Source organism: Empidonax traillii, unplaced genomic scaffold (assembly GCF_003031625.1).
Source record: "Empidonax traillii isolate 1590-97213 ecotype Southwest subspecies unplaced genomic scaffold, ASM303162v1 scaffold163:size1593379, whole genome shotgun sequence".
Taxonomy (NCBI): Eukaryota; Metazoa; Chordata; class Aves; order Passeriformes; family Tyrannidae; genus Empidonax; species Empidonax traillii.
This window is the reverse complement of record NW_020955356.1, coordinates 979062-998631: the sequence shown is the minus strand read 5'-3', so window position 1 is coordinate 998631 and position 19570 is coordinate 979062. Positions and strand designations below refer to the sequence as shown.

The 19570-nt window shown below is 39.7% G+C and overlaps 1 protein-coding gene across 1 annotated transcript in view; it reads right to left on the bottom strand.

Moving 5' to 3' along the window:
- Positions 1-19570, bottom strand: part of MAN1A2 (mannosidase alpha class 1A member 2) — a 136519-nt gene that overhangs the window by 22526 nt on the left and 94423 nt on the right. The window contains exon 9 of the mRNA XM_027885295.1: positions 6851-6966. Within this exon, the coding sequence (XP_027741096.1) occupies positions 6851-6966 (116 nt within the window). The remainder of the gene's footprint in view (positions 1-6850; positions 6967-19570) is intronic.

Genomic DNA, 19570 nt, shown 5'->3' with positions numbered 1-19570 from the left:
CACCTTCTAGCTTCTCCAGAGCAGCTCACTGATTGCACATGCTCACGTGATGGGTGAGTATTAGAGCTTCTGTTCACAAAAGACATCATTTTATAAGCGAGGCCACCGCTGCTTTCTTTTCGCACATTTGTACCAATATATGTTGTTGCTTGTGATTTAAAAATTGTATACTTCTCTTAGTAAGAGGAATAGCTGACCTAACTTTTTAAAGGTTGAAAACTAGATGGAACAACATTTGCTTAAGCCTCTTTCAGAGAGGTTCACAATTCCCACCGATCTGCTGCAGTACTTACTATGTTTAGCATTAGACACTCAAAAAGGCAATGAAAGAGAAGTGCTGGTCTGCATTCCTGTTGGGTTAATTTCTTCACTAATACTACTGACAGATTCAAAGTTTGTGCTTATGGCAGGATCCAGTGAGAAGAAAGCAGAAATAACTGACAGAGCATAAATCAGTAAGTCTCTGACAGCTGACAGAGTGGTTGTCTAACCATCATGCAAATTGGCATTGAGGACTAGCATGATATCATAGTTTCTGCTGCTAGGGAGCCTGATGCAGTTAACTGTACAAGCCTCATTTGTTCTCAGAGTACTGGTATAGGAAATATTGGATCTGCTGAAAACTGCCACTGAAAAGGATACTCAGACCTGTAGCATTAACTCTGTTGATTCAATTATCCTAGACTGTGACAAAACTGACACTTTTTGACCATATGGTACTCAGAATTTGAGTCCTCTTTGAAGGAAAGCCACTTTTACTATGAGGAGTAAGAGGGAATAAAAATGTATGAATTATTTATTTCCTAGAGGAAAACATTCTTTCCAAATGTTGTGTGAAATTCCCTTTTGAATTGTATCTTTTTGTAATTTCATAACTGTTGAGGAGTAAATGGTTGCAGAAGCATTTCCAATGGGACAAAGTTGTTGTGGTTAGCACCAGGAGACCCAGCAAAGGCCAAATTTATACACTTCTCAATGAGCTACTCCTTTACTCCAGACTTGCTTTCATGGTTTGACTGAAGAACATGTTCTAGGTGCAAAGTGTCCCTCTTCTGAGCAGAGAACACAACTTCTGAACTTGAACATCACTGTCTCGTAGAAGGGGGAGATTTTGAAATCTGAAAATCAAGTTCTATCAGCTACTTAGTTACTAAGTCAGATTCATGAGTCACAAAGGGAGCATCTGAAAAATAAAATAAATGCAACCCTCTTCAAAATACTTTATCATTCAGCAACCCACTCCTTGATAACTACACAAAAAGGACAATTAATATTTACAGTAACTAACAAGGAATATATGGGCATTGTTGGGAGCACTCTCTAGTGTATAAGAAAAGTTTGAGCAGGCTGGGATAGATGTGGCATTTTTATCCTGGGTTGGATGTCTGGGGCCACAAAGTGCTACAATGAGCACTGCAAAGCAATGACCTCCAGCTGGACCACGAGGAATGTACACCCCTGAGGGTGGACGTGTATACACAAGCTTCCATGGAGAAGATTTAGTTCACATCAACTAAGAGATTAATTGATGGAAGAAGCTTTCTTAGTTTGTGAAATGCCCAAAACAAGAGTGGCTGAGGTTACTTGATTTGTTCTGCCTAGAGCAGAGGAGACTGAGGGGAGACCTCATTGCAGTCTTCAACATCCTCTTTGAGAGGAAGTGCAGGGGCAGGTACTGATCTCTTCATTCTGGTGACCAGTGACAGGACCCTAGAGAATGGCTTGAAGCTGAGTCAGGGGAGGTTTAGGTCGGATATTAGGAAAAGGGTCTTCACCCAGAGTGTGGTTGGGCACTGGAACAGGCTCCCCAGGGAAGTGGTCACAGCACCAAGACTGACAGAGTTCAAGAAGGGTTTGGATGATACTCTCAGGCATATGGTGTGACTTTTAGGGATGGTCCCGTGCAGGACTAAGACCTGGACCAGATGATCCTTCTGGGTCCCTTCCAACTTAGGATATTCTGTGATTCTATGCAAAACCTGAATGTTCTCTATCTGTTGTTCATTCTTTCTGTGCTTTCTATGACTACGAAAATAGAATTTTCTGAGCTGACTTGCAGCAGTGCTTGCCATTTTGTGGCAGTCAAGCACACTGATGAATCTCTCTTTCAGTTATCTAATGCTGTGCAATAACAAAGGGTGAGGATCAAATTTGTGAGCATAAAAGATGAGACTACTCAAAATAGCAGATTAAAAGAAGCTCCCCTATCCTCCAACTGATGTGAGAAGGAGAAAGACAGTTGAAACCAGACTAGCTGGGAGGTCAACACGACAACGCTGAAAGCAAAGTTAAGAGGTCCATCCTCAATTTTTATCACCACAAAAAATTCCCAACAAGTCTCACAGTTTCAGCTTTTATCACAGCTGTGAATCTATGTACTAGGACACTACAATGAAGTGTCCTTTACAGTGGAAGACTTTATTGTTATACAGCATTAATGTTATACAGCACAGAGAAGTTACAGATATATAACTTGTTTGTATTCTTGTTACAAAGTACATGGTGACCTGGATAAGGCTTCATCCTCCATGGATCCAAAATCATGACATCTGAACAACAGATGCTGTATTTTTCTTCTTCTTAATACCTCCAAGGAATGAGATATCACTGCCTACTGCAAGACTTGAGAGTGAGGTTATGGTTGTCCATCTTCCACTCACATGCCCATAGTGTGCTAAGGGACTGAAGAGTGGCTGGACAAAAACACTCTTTTAGACTGGCAGGTGCTGAGAACATTTCCAACTCTGTGCTATGAGTGGGAGGAATGTATTCTATAGCATTCCCCTTCTGCTTGCATAAATGATGCAAAGAGCTTCTGCTCCACATTTTGAAAAACCAAGAATAAGAAGTGTTAGCTGTGGAGGAAGACCTACATTATAGGCAACAACAAATGAACGGTAAGGGAATGGGCTCTTCAAAATATTTTAAATAAAAATACAAATTGCAATTACGCAAATGTCGTGGTTTTGCCCCCTCAGCCCATCCCTGGGGCTGATGATGGTTTTGTCCAGGTAATTTCCGGACAAAAAGACCAATCAAAAGTCCAGAAACGCCTTTGCTAATTACATCTTCAAGAAAACGGAAGAGAAGGTTGTTGGCGCAGTTGGAATTAGAGTAGCAGCCATGTAGAGGAGAAGAGTACCAGGCCCAAACAGGGCCAGACTCCCTCCTCCCCCGGCTTGGGCCGGGGGGGAGCAGGTGCAGCACTGAAGTCCTCCCTTCTCTCTTGTAAGAGAGTGAAGAGAAAAAAAAGTTTAAAAGACGGACTGCTTGGACAGAAACCGCTGTGGAAGAATTCCAGCCGAAAGATAACGGAACTTCCAAGGTCGAAACTGGCAGCTGAAACTGCAGCAAGAAAAGTAAAGTGCCAAAGGGGGGGAGGCTTGTTTCCCCCCTGCCTTTCTGCTCTCTCTCCTTAGCAGGGAAAAGACTGAAAAGTAAACCTTGCTACTTGTAAAAACTTGTTGAAGTAAGGAGACTTCCCATGCAACTAATAAAGAAGTCTGTGGATGTACCAAAGAGAACCAAGACTTCATGAAAAGGACTGAAGTGAGACAGGGTCCTGGTAGAGATTTGCAACCCTGAGGGAAACCTGTGCTGAAGCAGTAATGACTCAGGTGAAATACTGAGATCCGTGCGTGTGTGGATCTATACTGCTGTTGAAGATTTTATAACTCTGAGAAATCTCATGCTGGAGCGAGATGGCCCATGTGAGATGCTGAAACCCGTGTGTGTGTGGGATCCGTACTAGACCCATGCCGAGAAGTCTATCAAGGACTGTTCTCCCATGGGGAGGGACCTCCATAGAGAAACAGGGGTGGACTCTTAAACCATTAGCCCCTGTAACCCTGTGGAAGAAGATCCATAATAAGCAAGTGTCCCCTTGCAAGTCTATGGAAGAAAAACCCTTCGGGACCTGAGTAATCTCCATCCTTCAGTCTTAGCCCAGGAGGGGGGTAAGCCCAGCCCTGGAAGCCAACACAGAACGAGAGAGAGAGAGAAGAAGTTCCAACTGCAATAAAAGTGTGCTGCTGCTAAAGATCTGCTACTAGAAAGAGAAAACTGGAACTCCAAAGATACAGAATAAGACTACTTCTTCTCCTTGGACTGGTATAAAAAGGAAGAAGTATTTTTGTGTATATATATATAACACTTCAACTTGGGTAGAAATTATTATAGATATAATTCTTTAATTTTTAACTTATTAGTAGTATTAGTAGTTTTTATTTTACTAGTAATAAATGTTTATACTGTTTTCCCCAAGTCCTGTCTCTCTTTTGTCTGCAAATACCTTCTCTCAACTAATAGTAATTATGTGGGGGGTGGAAGGCAAAATTGACCCAGAGCAAAACCACGACACGCAAAGTAAATCCTACTTAATAACTCTTTACCCATGTCTTTTGGTGTCAAGAAGGACCTGGGAGAAACACAGATCCTGAAACAGAATTACATTCCACAGTGTATAAATCAGCACAGTTCGAGCAGATTCAAATGTACAGAAGTGGGTTTAGCTGAGAAAAAGCCAAAGAAACCATCTGATGCTTGGACTGCAGGTCATATCACACATGAAGAGGGAACAACTCAGCTCTTCCTCTCTCCTATCCACAGTGTGTTTTCACCAGGTCCCAATTCTGCTTTGCTGTGTCTCCATTCAGAGACACAGATTTGCCCACACAAAAGGTTTGCAAGATGGCTTACAGTGAAGAGGATGAAAGGGAAAGTTTATTTCCTCTCATTTTCAAGTGCTCACAGTGTAGGAATCTGAATAAAAAATTTCAACAGTAACCAGAATGGATTTTAAACATCAATTTCTAAACATTTTTAAAACCACAGGAGCCAATAAATGGTATTTAAGCTTATTAAAAGTATTCAACTAATGTTTTGAACCAGTAATGATGACTTTAACAAACCCTAGAAAGCTAAGGAAGTTCAAAAGGACTGAGGAATAGCCAATGCTTTACCAGTATTTTAAAAAGATAATAAAACAATCATATAAAATGAATTATGTAATTTCAAAAATAAATATTTGATTTACATGTGTATGCTGATACTGGAAATATTAGGAATTTCAGGAGTTTTCTTGGCATTTTACAATGTATTAGTCCTAAACAAATTCAAGACAACACATACGAAGTGGACTAAAAGTTGGCTTGCTATAACAGTTCAAAGTAAAAAAAAAAAAAACATGAAAAAAATCCTCATCTCATGAAGATTCTGCTAAGATACTTTTATTCAACACTGGGCAGCATTTCTAACAATGATCTGGGAGAAAAATGCTAAAATGAAATCTTCAGATGACACAAAAATTGATAGAGCTATAGATAGCGATAAAGAAAAAGTCAGTCCTGTAAAATCATTCAGAACAGGTGACAGAACAGGTTTTGCCTGAACAATGTGCTGTAATAGAGATAAGTATAAGGTCAAACATTGAGGAACTGGGAATGTAAATCACAGTAGTAGAAAAGCAGTTAATCAAAGTCTAACCAGCTTCAGAATAAAGCAACTGGAAAGTGGATGATGGTGTGAGGCAAAGGTCAAGAGTGCAAACACAGCTCCTGGATGGATGAAGAGGGGAAAACTGAGAAGAAATCAGGTAACGACACATTAGTAGAACCATTACCTGTTGTCTCCGTACTGAATAGGCTGGAAAGTATGTAACAAGCTTAAAAAATAAATCTGTTTTATACTGTGAGACTAAAGAAAATAAAGCATCTTTTTCTCCAGGAGAAAATGACTGTTATACCTCTGATAGTAACCAGCTACATGATGCAGATAACACCTTAAAACCATGTAGGGAAGGAAAAAGTTAAAGTAACTCAAAGTCAAATGTAATCAAACTCAGGTTAGAAATAAGACATGTTACAATTACATCTTCAAAGCAATGTTGTACTAGAACTTTTACTATATGTCTTTTAAAATGGACATTTTGAGAACTCCAAGAACAGGTGATTTGCTTTAGGAGACCGACTGTACTAAAACTAAGTTTTAAAAGCTTGTGTTGAAAAAAACAGAGTATGGAACACATCAAGCACCAACCACACTTCTGCACTAGGACAAGACTACACAGTCCCTGCTGTTACCACAGCTCACTTGACTAAAACTGGCTTAGTTACTCTCTACACATCTTAACTGTCCCTTAGGCACAGTGGCATAATGGGCATAAGAGAAGCTGATGAGAGAAGATGCCTGGGTGTGGGGGAAACTGAGAAAGTAAGAGTTGGGCAGCATAAAGCTCAGAGCCTCCACAAAAAGGCCCCCACCCGAAATCCTACTGAACCATCCTGCAGTACTGCCCTGCTTGGACAAGCACTACTTGACCCGTGAGAGGGCGCAAGACCATATCACAAAAGAACCACAGAGTAAGGAATAGATATGGACTACATTTTGCAAGATAAATATAGAATGTAACATGTAAATGCCTTAGAAAATAACATAAAGAATAAAACAATTTGGGACTTCAACTCCTAGAATGATTCTAACACTGGAGAAAAATTACTTGGTTGTTCTGCACATATCTTAGGGTTGCCAGATCTCTTTCTAATAAACTATAGCTTGGGCTCTTTTACATCATACCATTTTGGACAAGCTGATTATTTTTGGCACAATAATCTGCATCAGATGTATTCCACCATAATACTTTTTAAACTCTCAGAGTGAAAACTAGTATTATTCATTACTTGATTTCTTAAAACTTATATAATCAAAACAAGTTCTGTGGTTGATGGTGGCTTGGTTTTTGTTTTTGTTTTTTTTTTTCCTCAGTTTTTTTGGGGGGGAGGTTATTTTTTTATTTTTCAAAATCATTAAAGATGGTTCCACTGTATTGGAAAACTCAATGGATTATAATCACCTCAATTGCATCGTCGTACATTTTTCTTGCCTCCGTGTCCATCTTGTCTGACATAAGCCAGGCTTTCAATAAATATTCATAAAAACTGTCTCCCAGCCCGCCCACGGATGTGTGATCTGTAGAAGGGAAAGAGGGAAGAGAACAAAAAAAAAATGTTGAAGTTGTTATGTAATAGCACCTTAATTTATTCAAAACATAAACTTATGTTTTTAAGGTCTACTGTTGTAGAATTAACATTCTAAGCCTGTTTAGCAGGACGAAGCTACACTGCACCCCATCCACTCCAAACTTACTTCATAGGCATGGAACCTGCTGCATGTGTTCACTGTTTGTCATTCCGCACAGGAGGCTTGCTCTCACATAAAAAATGTACTTTAACCTCTAGTTTTACTTCTTTCCAAAGAACCTAAGTGTTTTGTTGCTAGGGTTTGGGGGGTTAATTTTTTTTTAAAAATGTATATGTGAAAAATGTGTGTAGAAAAACCCCTCAGATCTCTTTATCCAGGGTGTAACCAAGCTACACGAGTGGCTTCAAACTGCCATGAACAACACAGAATCCAACCCCTCCAGCAGATTTTTATTTCTAACAAGGTAGTTACTCGATAGACCAATGAATTCCTCAAACTAAAAGTTCTTATTGAAGCTATTTTAGTCAAAAGGGAGGCAAACTGCCTTTGCAGTGTACAACACAAGACCTGGTTTTTTTCACCATACGCGAGCAACTGCACGGAGCCACACTATGTGCAGCAGGGTAAAGCTGTTTGACTGTTAGAAATCACCAGCACAAACACTGGACCTCCCGACACACAGATTTTGATTCGTTTTTTCTTTTTCCTTTTCTTTCAGAGGTTGCCTTTCACAAGTAGCATAATTCTGTGCTGACAGGCCACATGAGATCGATCAACCTACGCTTCCCTTTGGGTGAACTATCCCCACAAAAAGCCTGGTTTGACAGCCTCAGAGCTTCTTTTCCAACCAGGGTAAGCACTCCCTAGTATGCCCTTCATTCATTCAAAAAAGCAGCACACTCTATGAGATTTAATAAGTGACTCCAACCAGAACACACATAACCTTTTCTTTCCTAATGTTACAGACTTCAAAACACTGGCACAAGAGCAGTCTTAGTCTACTGAAGCTAGACAAGGGAAATGTTTAACACCAACGCTGCCATAATGCCAGAAATTCACTGCCCTAAGCACAACCATTTCAGTCATGCAACTTCCCTTTTACTGCATTAAGGAAAGACATGATACTTTCATTTACAAAATACCTCAAAAAAGTATTCTTTGCAGTTTTTCTGGAATAAAGGTGCAAAAGATGTAGAAACTCTCCTTCTGTTCCTTTTTCCTCCAAGCACCATCCTGCCCCAGCATGTCTGCTTGTCTCTGAAGATGTGAGTAGGAGGTTAGAGCTGGTAGATGCTGCTATACTAACTCTTCTAGCTGCCTCTTTGCTCCTCTGCTACTTACAAATGGATTTCTAAACAAAGGAAGGAGCAAGTGGAGAGACTGTAGCTTTCCCATTTAGTTTCAAGTTGTGAATTTGAAGTAAATTACTTCATGCCCTTCTCTTATATCTCAGAATCTCCTCAACTGCCTTTTCACACCCAGTTATTCAATGATTGCGAGTTTTCATAAGCTTTCTAGCTCTGAGCTGTAAAAGGACATTCAGGTCATGAGTCACTTTCTCACACAAACGCAAGGGCTAGAAATCACTACTTCAATGTACAGTTACATTCTTAAGTAGACACAAGAACTAAGGGTCTGTAGTTTCCAGAAAAAAACCCCACAAACCATCCTAAGACTTCAAAGCTACGACTCATGTTAGCACTACTCAGGGGCTGTCTTCGTAAGAGACACTGTTTAAAACTACTTCTGTTAGGCTGCTGCATCCCCAGTTGAGCTCTGTCACTTGAGTCAGTGCAGCTCCTCAGCCAGATTTCTTTGACAGATGCACTCAGCCCCCAAGGAGGACAGGGTAGTTGAACCCTCAGTAGGGTTTGTCTTGTAGCAGCTTTAACTGGGTTCGGGGCACGGAAGAGCAGGAAGGTAAGTGAAAAAGTTTTATTTCCTAAACAGAAAAATCCATACTCCAGATGACTTTCCAAAGTCCATTATCAGTAACATGCCCTGTTTCATGTCTACTTCTTCAGGCAGTCATTTGAGAACCGTCCCTCTCCCGTCAATAGCTCTTTTCCTTTCACATTGTCTCTTCCTGGGATGGGGCAACCTCAGATGTATGTACAGACTGAGGAATGAGATGCTGGAAAGCAGTACTGTGGAAAGGGACATAGGGATCCTGGTCAATGGCAAAATAAATATGAGTCAGCTGTGCCCTGGCAGCCCGGAGGGCCAACTGTGTCCTGGGGGGCATCAGGGAAAGCATCACCAGCTGGTCAAGGGAGGGGATTGTCCCACTCTGTTCTGCACTGGGGCAGCCTCCCCTTGAATATTGTGTGCAGTTTTGGACACAAAGTATAAGAAAGATATTAAGCTCTTGGAGAGCATCCAAAGAAGGGCAAAGAAAATGGTGAAGAGCCTTGAGGGGAAGCCATATGAGTGGCTGAGGGCACTTGGTCTGTTCAGCCTGGAGAAGACCGAGGGGAGACCTCACTGTGGTCTTCGACATCCTCACAAGAGGATGCGGAAGGGCAGGCACTGATCTGTTCTCTCTGGTGACCAGTGACAGGAACTGAGGGAATGGCACAAAGCTGAGTCAGGGGAGGTTTAAGCTGGATATTACCCAGATTTATCCAGAGTGTAGTTGGGTATTGGAACAGGCTCCCCAAGGAAGTGGTCACAGCACTGAGGCTGCCAGAGTTCAAGAAGCATTTGGACAATATTCCCAGGCACATGGTGTGACTCCTGGGTATGGTCCTGTGCAGGGCTAAGGGTTGGACTCCATGATTGTCGTGGGTCACTTCCAACTCAGCATATTCTGTAATTCTGTTTCTCATCTTAGTCAAGAGTACAGGGAACACATGAACCAGTAGCATCAGGTGACACAGGGCTCAGAGCCATCCCCTAGACAGCTTTTTTTGCACCTTCTTCATGTAGTTCAGAGAACAGAGCTGCACAAGACTCTCAGATACAGATCCTCCTCCCACTCAGCAAGTGAAAAACAAACATGGTAAGAAGCTAAGGCCTTCCAAAGGCCTTACAACTCCCCTTTTGCATATCTCACTCCAGCTCTGACCTGCCAAGAGTTTTCAAGGCTCCTCTCTCATTCAGCAATGGGCTCCTCCACTACCCAGCTGATGCCTTTCACAGCTGGACCAGAGGGGAGACCTATCAGAAAGGGCAAAACGACTCTGTTCCTTCACTTTGGCAGCAGGAAAGGGACAGATAAAATATTTCTGGTAGTCACATATGATGATACTTAAAGGGAGATGGATGCATCAACAAATAGCTGTCTTTATGTCTTTGTCCCCTCCCCATCTGCAAAAATAGCCAAAGGAGGATGGATGTTAAAAGGAGGCCACAACAGCAGCTGAACCAGGGTTTAAGCACAGCAAGTTTTCCAAATTCTGCAGATGCATTAACTGCATCCTGGCAAGGTCTCCTTCAGGTCTTCTGCTAGTGTGTGAAGGTGTTGCTAAAGCAAGAATCTGCTATATTTTGTAAGGACTGTCAGTAGAAATGACTGAAAATCAAAACACTTTTTGTGACAGATTGTGGTCTTTGACAACTTGCTCTCACCTAGAATGGAAATGCTAAAGAAATATTTTCCAAGATTCCTTGGCAAATATATAACTGGTGAAAACTGCAGATTTGAGTCATCACATATCATTCTCTCCTAAAAACAAAGCTCTCTACCCAAACTTCCCAGGAAGGTCCAGGGTGGTTATCACTTTATCCTACTATTTGAGCTAGAGCTCAGATGGATTAAAAGATTTAACTCGTCTCCACTCAAAATGTTTTGCTTAGAAAAAAGTTTTGCGCATAAAATATACTGAAGTTTTCAAACTGGCCCTAACCTAACATGTCAATGCAGAGTACTAAAAAGGAACAACTTGTGATTTGAGTAACTGAGCTTACAACAGCATCTTGGCACTGAGCAGTCCTCAGTAAGCAGTTGAGAAGGTAAGCATTAAGTTTAAAATGTTTACAAGCATTTTGAAAAGCTTAAAATGGATTTGTTTTTATATATATTTGATCTACAAGAATCAATTAGCTCTATGCCACTTAAAAGTTTTTATTTTGAAGAACTGTTTCACAGTGAAATCCTGAAGCAACATTCATTCCAGATTAAGACAAATATAGCAAAAAGAACAGAAGTATGAGGGCACATCAAATATGGCAGAAGCCACATGTTCTGTTCAATGTATACATTTTTAGAACATTCATTCCTTCCAATCAAGACAAATTAAGATATTTTCTTCATTCCCTATTTTTTGAAATGGAGGCCCAGATGACTGGGCAAACATAAAAAGATTCCAAGTTAAGGGTTGCTTTGGAAGTGTTATTTTAAAAGACACAGTAGCTGCAGTTGGAAAGAACAGCTTCCACTTTTGCAACCAAAAGCAATTACAAGAAGCCCTGTATTTTTTTTTGGTTTGTCACACTTGAAAGCATATTGTGTGCAAACCTCTGCAGTCAGTCTGTTTGTAGGGATTCTTCTTGCCAGAAAGAAACACATAAAACCTTAATAGAAAGACAATTATATTTAAAGTTCATAGCAACGTTTTTGCTCAGCTACTACAAAGGATTTATATCCTGTTAAATATTGGCATTTTTCTTAATAAACAGCATGCAATCGTAAACAAACAAACAAAAAAACAAACAACAAACCAATCTATCTCATAGCAATATTTTAATGAGTTTTTAATGCAATGATAAAAGACTTATACTTAGTCAAATACATGCCAAAAATCACATCTATGTTTTTCCAACAGACTGGGGGGGGGGGACCCTCTTTTAAATCCTCATAGCATCATTATCTAAGATTCCTGAAGCTAGTTTCACTCCAAATGATCTTATTCGTATCAGCAATCCATTAGCTCACTGCTGACACAGTCTCCTCTGACGAGAAGCTGGACAATAATTTCACAGCAAACCACAGACCTTTGCAGCAGGTCAGACAGGGTGTACATACTGTCTGACTGAAATGCCAATGTATCTCAGCCCCAGAGAGCAGGGAGAGTCTGTGCTCTGGTGATTTGTTCTCTCTAAAATTGGTTCTTTACGCATCTGGGGAGACAAAGAAACTTCTTTTTCTTCAACTAGCTCTTCAGGGCGTAGGCAACAGGATTCCCTGTCCTCAATGACAGGCAAGGCACTGAGACGGATTTGGAGATGAGTTTAGATAATATTGATACAAAGCATTCACACAGCTCATTCTCCTTTCTCACATACACAGACATACCTAATGGCTGTAAATAAGTACCTCCACAGCAAGCCAGTTTCCAAATGAATGACAGTCGTTCCCAAAAACACAGTTATGGATGCAGAGTTACCAACATGCGTCACTTCCTTTTGTTTACAGGGAAAGTTTGGTTCAGTGAGCAATAACATATTTTCCACAACAACTGAAAGCCCCCTAAAGATAACATTAATAATGGATCCTGCTCTAATGAAGGTCTACCTGCTCTCTAGAGCAAACTTAAGATGTGTAAATTATTTTTAAGCAGATGGCTTTAAGCAGTTAACAGCAGCTTAATGAGGCAAATTAAAAACAGTTCATGATTTGCTAAACCCTCTCTGCTTTGTGCCTTAATTGTTCAATTGTCATTTCTTGGCAAGGAACAAGAATAAAGAAAGAAGCCAGGCATTGATTTAACAGCAGCAAACAATGCCAGAACTGATGCCGTAGGCCCAACACCTGAGGGTGAGGCTTCCTGAGAGCCCCGAGCAGATCAGGAATGAGCCGCTGCCCCTCCCTCACCCCAGGACACGTCCTCCTGTTTTTCCATTGCATCAGAAAGCTTATGCATCACCTACTGCACACAGAATAAAAAAAAAAGAGATGAAATACAACACCGAGCAGAAGGATGTTTAGCGTGAACAGGCTGCCCAGCTGGAAAGCAGTTCGGTGAGATAACATTGTAGCAGTACATAAGCACAAGCAGGCACAGATGCAGATCAACTATGCCCCCAGTATTTTTAATCCATGAACTGCAATTACAACACTGATTTAATATTTTAAGGTACAGAGAACAATCAAGCAAAAAATTAGAAATTTGGCAATATGTAATAGAAACTCAAATCTCAGAATTTAAATTGTTAGTTACAACTCTAAAGTGAAGGAAAACTCCATAGACTGGAAATACCAAAATAAACAAACTACTGATTCATTTCAACAAAAAGAGTAGCAGTACAGAACTACTTTGCAACACAAGAACGAATCAATAAAAAGGGAGACTGTTCTTCCTTAAGGATCACAAACTAAATCTTTGACAAAGTGCTATCGTAATATGTCAAAGGAGCTCAAGAGTGAAAAAGTTAAGTGACCAGGAGGGAACAGCAAAGTGATTAAGCTAATATTAACTTTCATTAAGAAACCCGCACACTCCATCACCATTAGTTGTTATGACCTGTACCAACCGGCCTTACACTGCAGAGCCCTCCTTCTCTGTGCAGGAAACTTTCACAGATTTTTTTTTTTTTTTCCTCTTTGTCTTCAGAGTGGCTCTGATTAAACTGCTGTTCAATCTTTACTTCATGTAGTTGGGTTTAGTGCTCCTCAGCTGCTCTAAATAGGTGCAAGCTCCCCTTCTAATCCTTTAATCCAGAAAGCTGAGGCCCTGGAAATTGCAGCTGCTGCAATTCACAGCAGAAATTCAACCTAAGGATGTCATAAGCCATAGTGGTTGGCTTAAAAGTGCAAACATTTGTAAATTAACTGCAGCAGAGGCAGTCCTGATAAAAAGAGACAGAGGTGCAGATTTTAGTCAGCTATGAACTACTTATCACTAAGGAACACATCAACAGCATGACAATTTTTCTGAAAACACGCAGCTCAGTTGGTGCTGATAACGTTAAGGTTGTGAGTTTGATCCCCCTACGAGCCATTCACTTAAGAGTTGGACTTGATGATCCTTGTGGGTTCCTTCCACCTCAGAATATTCTGTGAAGTTCCATTTTTTGAAATCCAAGAAAATCATAACAGAACTACGTTCAAAAAATGTAAATAAGGCTGCAACGCCAAGCATTTATAAGTTGAGAGATGGCTGAACAGACATTGCTTCCCATTCTACTGCCTGGTAATCAAGCGACAAGAAAAACCTTGCTCAGCTTCTCCCAACCTGGGGATACGTGATCACGCCTGGTCAGCACACACAGCTCTAGAGAACGCAGCAGCTGAAATCTAAACACACCATATGGAGAAAGTGGATGTGAATAATCTGAAAAGGCTTGGAAAAATATGGATGGTTCTTGAGCTCCTTAACTGTACTCCTTGAAAAAACAAACTTTTATCTGGGTAGAATCACGTCCCACTTCTAGTTTCATTTAGAAACGGCTAAAGCATTTTAATCAAAATTGTTTAAGAAACCCCAACAAAACAGCTTGGGGCAGGCAGAATATTCCAACTGGAAGAGCTGAAGTCTGGCAGCTACAAGAAAATGAAAACACAATCACTTAATGGAAAGTACTGAGCAATCTTATAATAATAAGTCCTACCAGTTTGCCATATAATAAAATTAAGAAAAATTACTTCCTAGAACTGTAGGGTTTATCAAGTTAAGGATTAAAAACTGTCAAACTTGCACAATTCAAGTGTGTGCAAAGGCCAAAGAAAGAATTTGAAACAGACCAGCAAGTATAACTAGCTAGCCCAATTAATACATATATTTAGGTAACTAATGTTCTTAGAATCTAAACATTTATTCAATTACAGAATGTAATTTATGGTCCTGTAATGTCAAACAAATATCCTAATTTGGTATCTTACAAAAGACTGTCCTTTCACTCTCTGGAATTCACAGCTGGAACAAATATTTTCTTTTTTTGTATTCAAAGTTTCCTGAAACATCAAAACATTCCAGCTATTATTTATAATTCTGGAAAGATTTAGGTCATCTCTCAGAAGACATGTTCACGAATTAAAGATCAATCAACTCATTAAATCAAGTCCACATGCTAAAATTAGAAACACATCCACAACCTTACACTGATGTTTTTACTGAGAAGTAAAGTGGCCTTTTATCACCTGAGCTTATCTTTTCAGGATTATTCCGCTCGCCCACAGAGCCACCCAAATGAAGCACACCTGCCTCTCTGTGAAGTTTTGAGTCAGGGTAAATCCCACCTGTGCAGGCAGCTTTAACTAAACTGCTGGGATTTGCAGTGGATTGATGGGAAGTCAGGTACATGTTTATCTCTGATGACTTTTTCTGACCTGACAAGGTGGTTTTGAAAAGCAGCTAAAGGGTAGTAACATCACCTACTTCAAACAAGACTGCTGAAGGCATGTGCAAAGAGTCCCTTTTGAATAAGATTTCTTACACAGGGGGATTGACAAGCTCTTAAGGTCATTATAAACTTTAATTTCTTCACCTTAACTTCCCTAAAGATCTCAACTCTCCTCTTACAGATTAAAAACAAGAATAAGGGATAGAGAAACCTTTATTAGATTAAAGCTAGTCTAACACTCATCTCTACAAAATAAGATGGCAAAACCACTGGCAACAACTTCACCGTCTCCCTTCAAGTTGTATCAAGACCATGGCAGTTTACATATTTACATATAGACATGTATATATGTATCACACATGAAATCTGACAGTCAAAAGTGATTCAAGAAGCAAGTACTTATGGATTATACCACATGCAATATAAATCCAGGCTACTCTGCCTCTTTCTTCCTCCTAAACTTCTGTCTAAGTATCTCTTACTTTTCTTCTCACAACAGATGCCTGAAATGGCACACACAGCCAGCTTAAGTTTTGATCACTCTGTAGGTGCTAGGAAACTGTGCTGATTTTAAGACTTACTCAGTCCATGCTCTGTGACTGAGACTGAGCTACCACACCATACGTGCGCAGCATTCTTCACCATCCCTCTCTTACTTTTGACCACACAGGTCAAAAAGTGCTGTCTGCAAGCTGTGTTTTCACACAGACTTCCAAGTTAACTGTCTTCAAAGCCATCAATGTAAACTCTCAAAATCACCCCTAACACATGTTGAACTTCGTTAACACAGATTAATTTACTGAATTCACAACGAGGAAAATAAATGTTGAAGCTGTTGAGGGAAAAATTTCAAATTCTAGATACTGATGCACTCCTCACCAAGATCATGCTCTAAAAGTACAGTTTGGTGGTACAGCAAAATGAAATATTCATCTCTTTCCACAGCAATGTAGGCAAGCACTTTCAAAACCCAGTTACACCACATCCCAATCATTTCTTTAGAAATTATTTATAGACACTCTTTTTTAAATGCATAATTCATATACATGTTTAACCTTCCAATAACACTAGAATCTTTAACACACTAAACAAAGCTTTTATTTGTTCACCTTTTTCAGCATCTTGCTCAATAGACCAGCAAAACGTCTTAACCTTGTAGTCTTATAAAAGCATATTCTCTGTAATGCACAGTTCTGCTGTATTTCATTAAAACAAAGTTTTAACAGATTATCTTGCTCTGGGCTCTTAATGAATAAACAAATTCAAATGCAGCTTTTTCTCGGAACACAGCTAATTACATTTGTACAAGGTTGTAAAGCAAATGGGCAAGGGGAATTCCCCAGCAGAGATTACACAGATTATTTTCTATTCAAAACACATGCATGTTCCTAAGAGCAGAACACCACAGAATATATTGGAGAACAAAATTAAGGACATCTGCCAAGATGACAAAAAAAATTAAACTGCAAAGAACTAGCCCCACCTCCTCACCTTCAACTGCATGTTTACTGCTGGAAGTCTAGAAATAATGTTGTATTTATTCATAATGCAATCAACTGAAAGCAGATTTCAAGTAGAAAAACCCACCTCAAGAAATGCTTGTACTAATGTCCAAACTAATCATCACACAGATCACGCGTCTACAGTTCTATAATTGATGTTCCAACCACAAATCAAAAAAAGAAATTTACCTGCTAAATCAAATAAATGTGCAAAGATGAAGTCAGGTTTAGAAACTACTCTACAACTACTTTTACAATATATAATTATTTTAATTCCACACCATTTAATTCCCATTTAAGAGAGAGAAAATCTTTTCCTTATGCTGAAGGGAAAAAAAAATCACCTGAGAATTAAAGCATTAGAAACTATTATTCACAGGTCCAAGTAGAAGGTAATTATCTGAAGAGTTTTGGAAAATACTTTGGAATATATAGGCTTACTTGACTCAATTCCCTTCACTTCCTTTTAGGTTATAGATTTTTTGCCAGAATTTGACATTATATTTTGCAGTTTGATTTTTCATGACTCATGGCACTGCCAGTTTCTTAGTGTTGTCTGTAGCAGGTAGGGTTACTAATAGATATAATTCAAGATACTCCTCCTGCTAAGCAAGGCATTTAGTAAATAAATAAGGGGGAGGAGGGAAAACACAAAGTACCTTCAAAGTTAAAGGAGAATTCTAGCAGCTTCAGCTGGCAAAGACAGGAGTTTTCCAATACTAGCATCTTTCTCACTACCTGTAATTACACCATCAACCTGTTAATTTATGCTACAATCATATTTTTATCTGAAATATTTATCTGCAGTATTTCTTTAATCTTTAGAAAGACCACTTCATTCTTCAGTATTATTCAATTCACCTTGCAATCTGCAAGGGTTTTAATCTCCCAGAGAGGCAGATGTAAAGACTGAAAGGATTTCTTGCTTAATTTTAAAAATGAAAGTACCAATAACTGATAAATAAATCAGTATTTGAATTCCTATCTCTGCAGCACCTTTCAAAGCTGGCATTCAAGAGAATCACTCTTCCTATATATATCTCTCTCTATATATAGATATCTATATCAATCAGATAGAGTTCATACTGTCAGGGCAATACCCTTTAGCTGATATGCTGACTGTTCTCAGTAACAGCATTCTCATATGGGGGGATATGCAGAATGTGACAGCATCTTCTTCATCAAAAAAGAGTCTGCAGACCACAGGGGCCACTAGATCTGGGTGGCAGAGCCTAGAGGTTGACAGTGGGTCAGCGGGTCCAAGGTTTATGTGCCAGCATCTAGAAACACATGTGTTTGTTTTTTCCAGTGAATTTAACCTGAGTGCATGTGTGGATGTGTAGTTTGCTAACAAACTTTCAGCTGGACAGCAGGAGATCTGCATTTGAAGAGACTCAAGCTCTGAGCTGATGGCTGCATAAGAGGTCCAGGGTGCAAGCACAGGACACAGGTATTGGGTAGACTGAGAGCCCTTGCTCATATTTGAAGGATCCATGAGCACAAGGAATTGTGAAGGGCGCGAGTCCATGCATTTAAGTGACAGTGAACACAAGGAGAAGGATCAAAACCTGGTTACCTGCAGGTATTTTTTTTGTGAGCTGTAGCAGTACAACATGTGGGTGCTACAAAGGCAGTGCTGTCAGTGGCAGCCTTGTGTGGGCAGCAGCATTAGTGTCCTCTCACTGTATGTGCACACCTGTCTAGGACACATCCTCAACCTCACTACCAGCCCAACTCCAAACGGGAACTACAGCAGTCACATCGTTGGATAAGGATGGAGAGACGTACCTGTCTGGGCTTCAGTAGCTGGGAAAGATGAATCCCCAGGTCTTGGAGTCTGATGAATGTAATGGTTTTCCTAACATCTTTAAGTGTGTTACAAACATTTATATTAAATTTATTTTCAATTTTCCTTTAAATTCTGAACAATAAATGCAGACAGATGGTGCTATGTATTTGATACATTCTCTTATCACAAATGAAAATAGATAGGATATATTGCTCATGGTTTGTCTATTACCTGCAAGAGTTTAAATTAAGCAGTTCAGTTAATTACCTAGCTCAGCCCAAGAACATTAGCCTAAAACCAGCTGCATGGGCAAGCATAAAAAACCTGGAATAATCACCCACTATTTCCACTGATTTAATGACAGTAATTTAAAATTGTTTTTATTGGTTTTCCTACATACGAAAATTGTACCATTTTATCTGAAGTGTAAACCTAATCCAAATAAATTAAATCCACAGAAGCTTTCTCTAAATAGTATTTTAAAATTAGAAGTGCTTGGTTTGGTTTAATTTAAGCATTTATTGTTGCAAATGGAAGACCACTTTAAAAAAATGAAATATGCACATCCGTAACGGTATTTGCTTAGGTTTATTTAAAGGCCAGTCTACAGCACAAGCAACTGAGAAACAGAGGATGCAAGCTTCTCCCACTGAGCCACCTGGGTTGTGCCTCCACTTACTTTGTAGTAACAGGTGCAGGGAACTGAAAGAAGGTGAGAACATCACCAAAAGATGTTAAGATAGTGTGTGTAACAAGGCAGGCTAAATACCTGTGTGAATCCTTTTACTATCATCTTTAAAGGACAGACATCATTTTGTAAATGGAAGACACCATTTAAATTTAGTGGACTAAATACACATAACATGTGTGATTGATACCACACTGTCAGTGAGTCCTTGTAAACATGCTGACAAAGTGCCCTTCATCAGGCTTTTAACTTAGACTACTTGCAAATCTGACTAAAAGGGGCTTGTTTTTGTTAAGGAGACATGAATAAAGCACTGCAGAATAGACTGTGGTCTGACTGTTCATCAAATTCACTGGCAAATTCAGTATCTGCTGTTACATTCCTAATAGC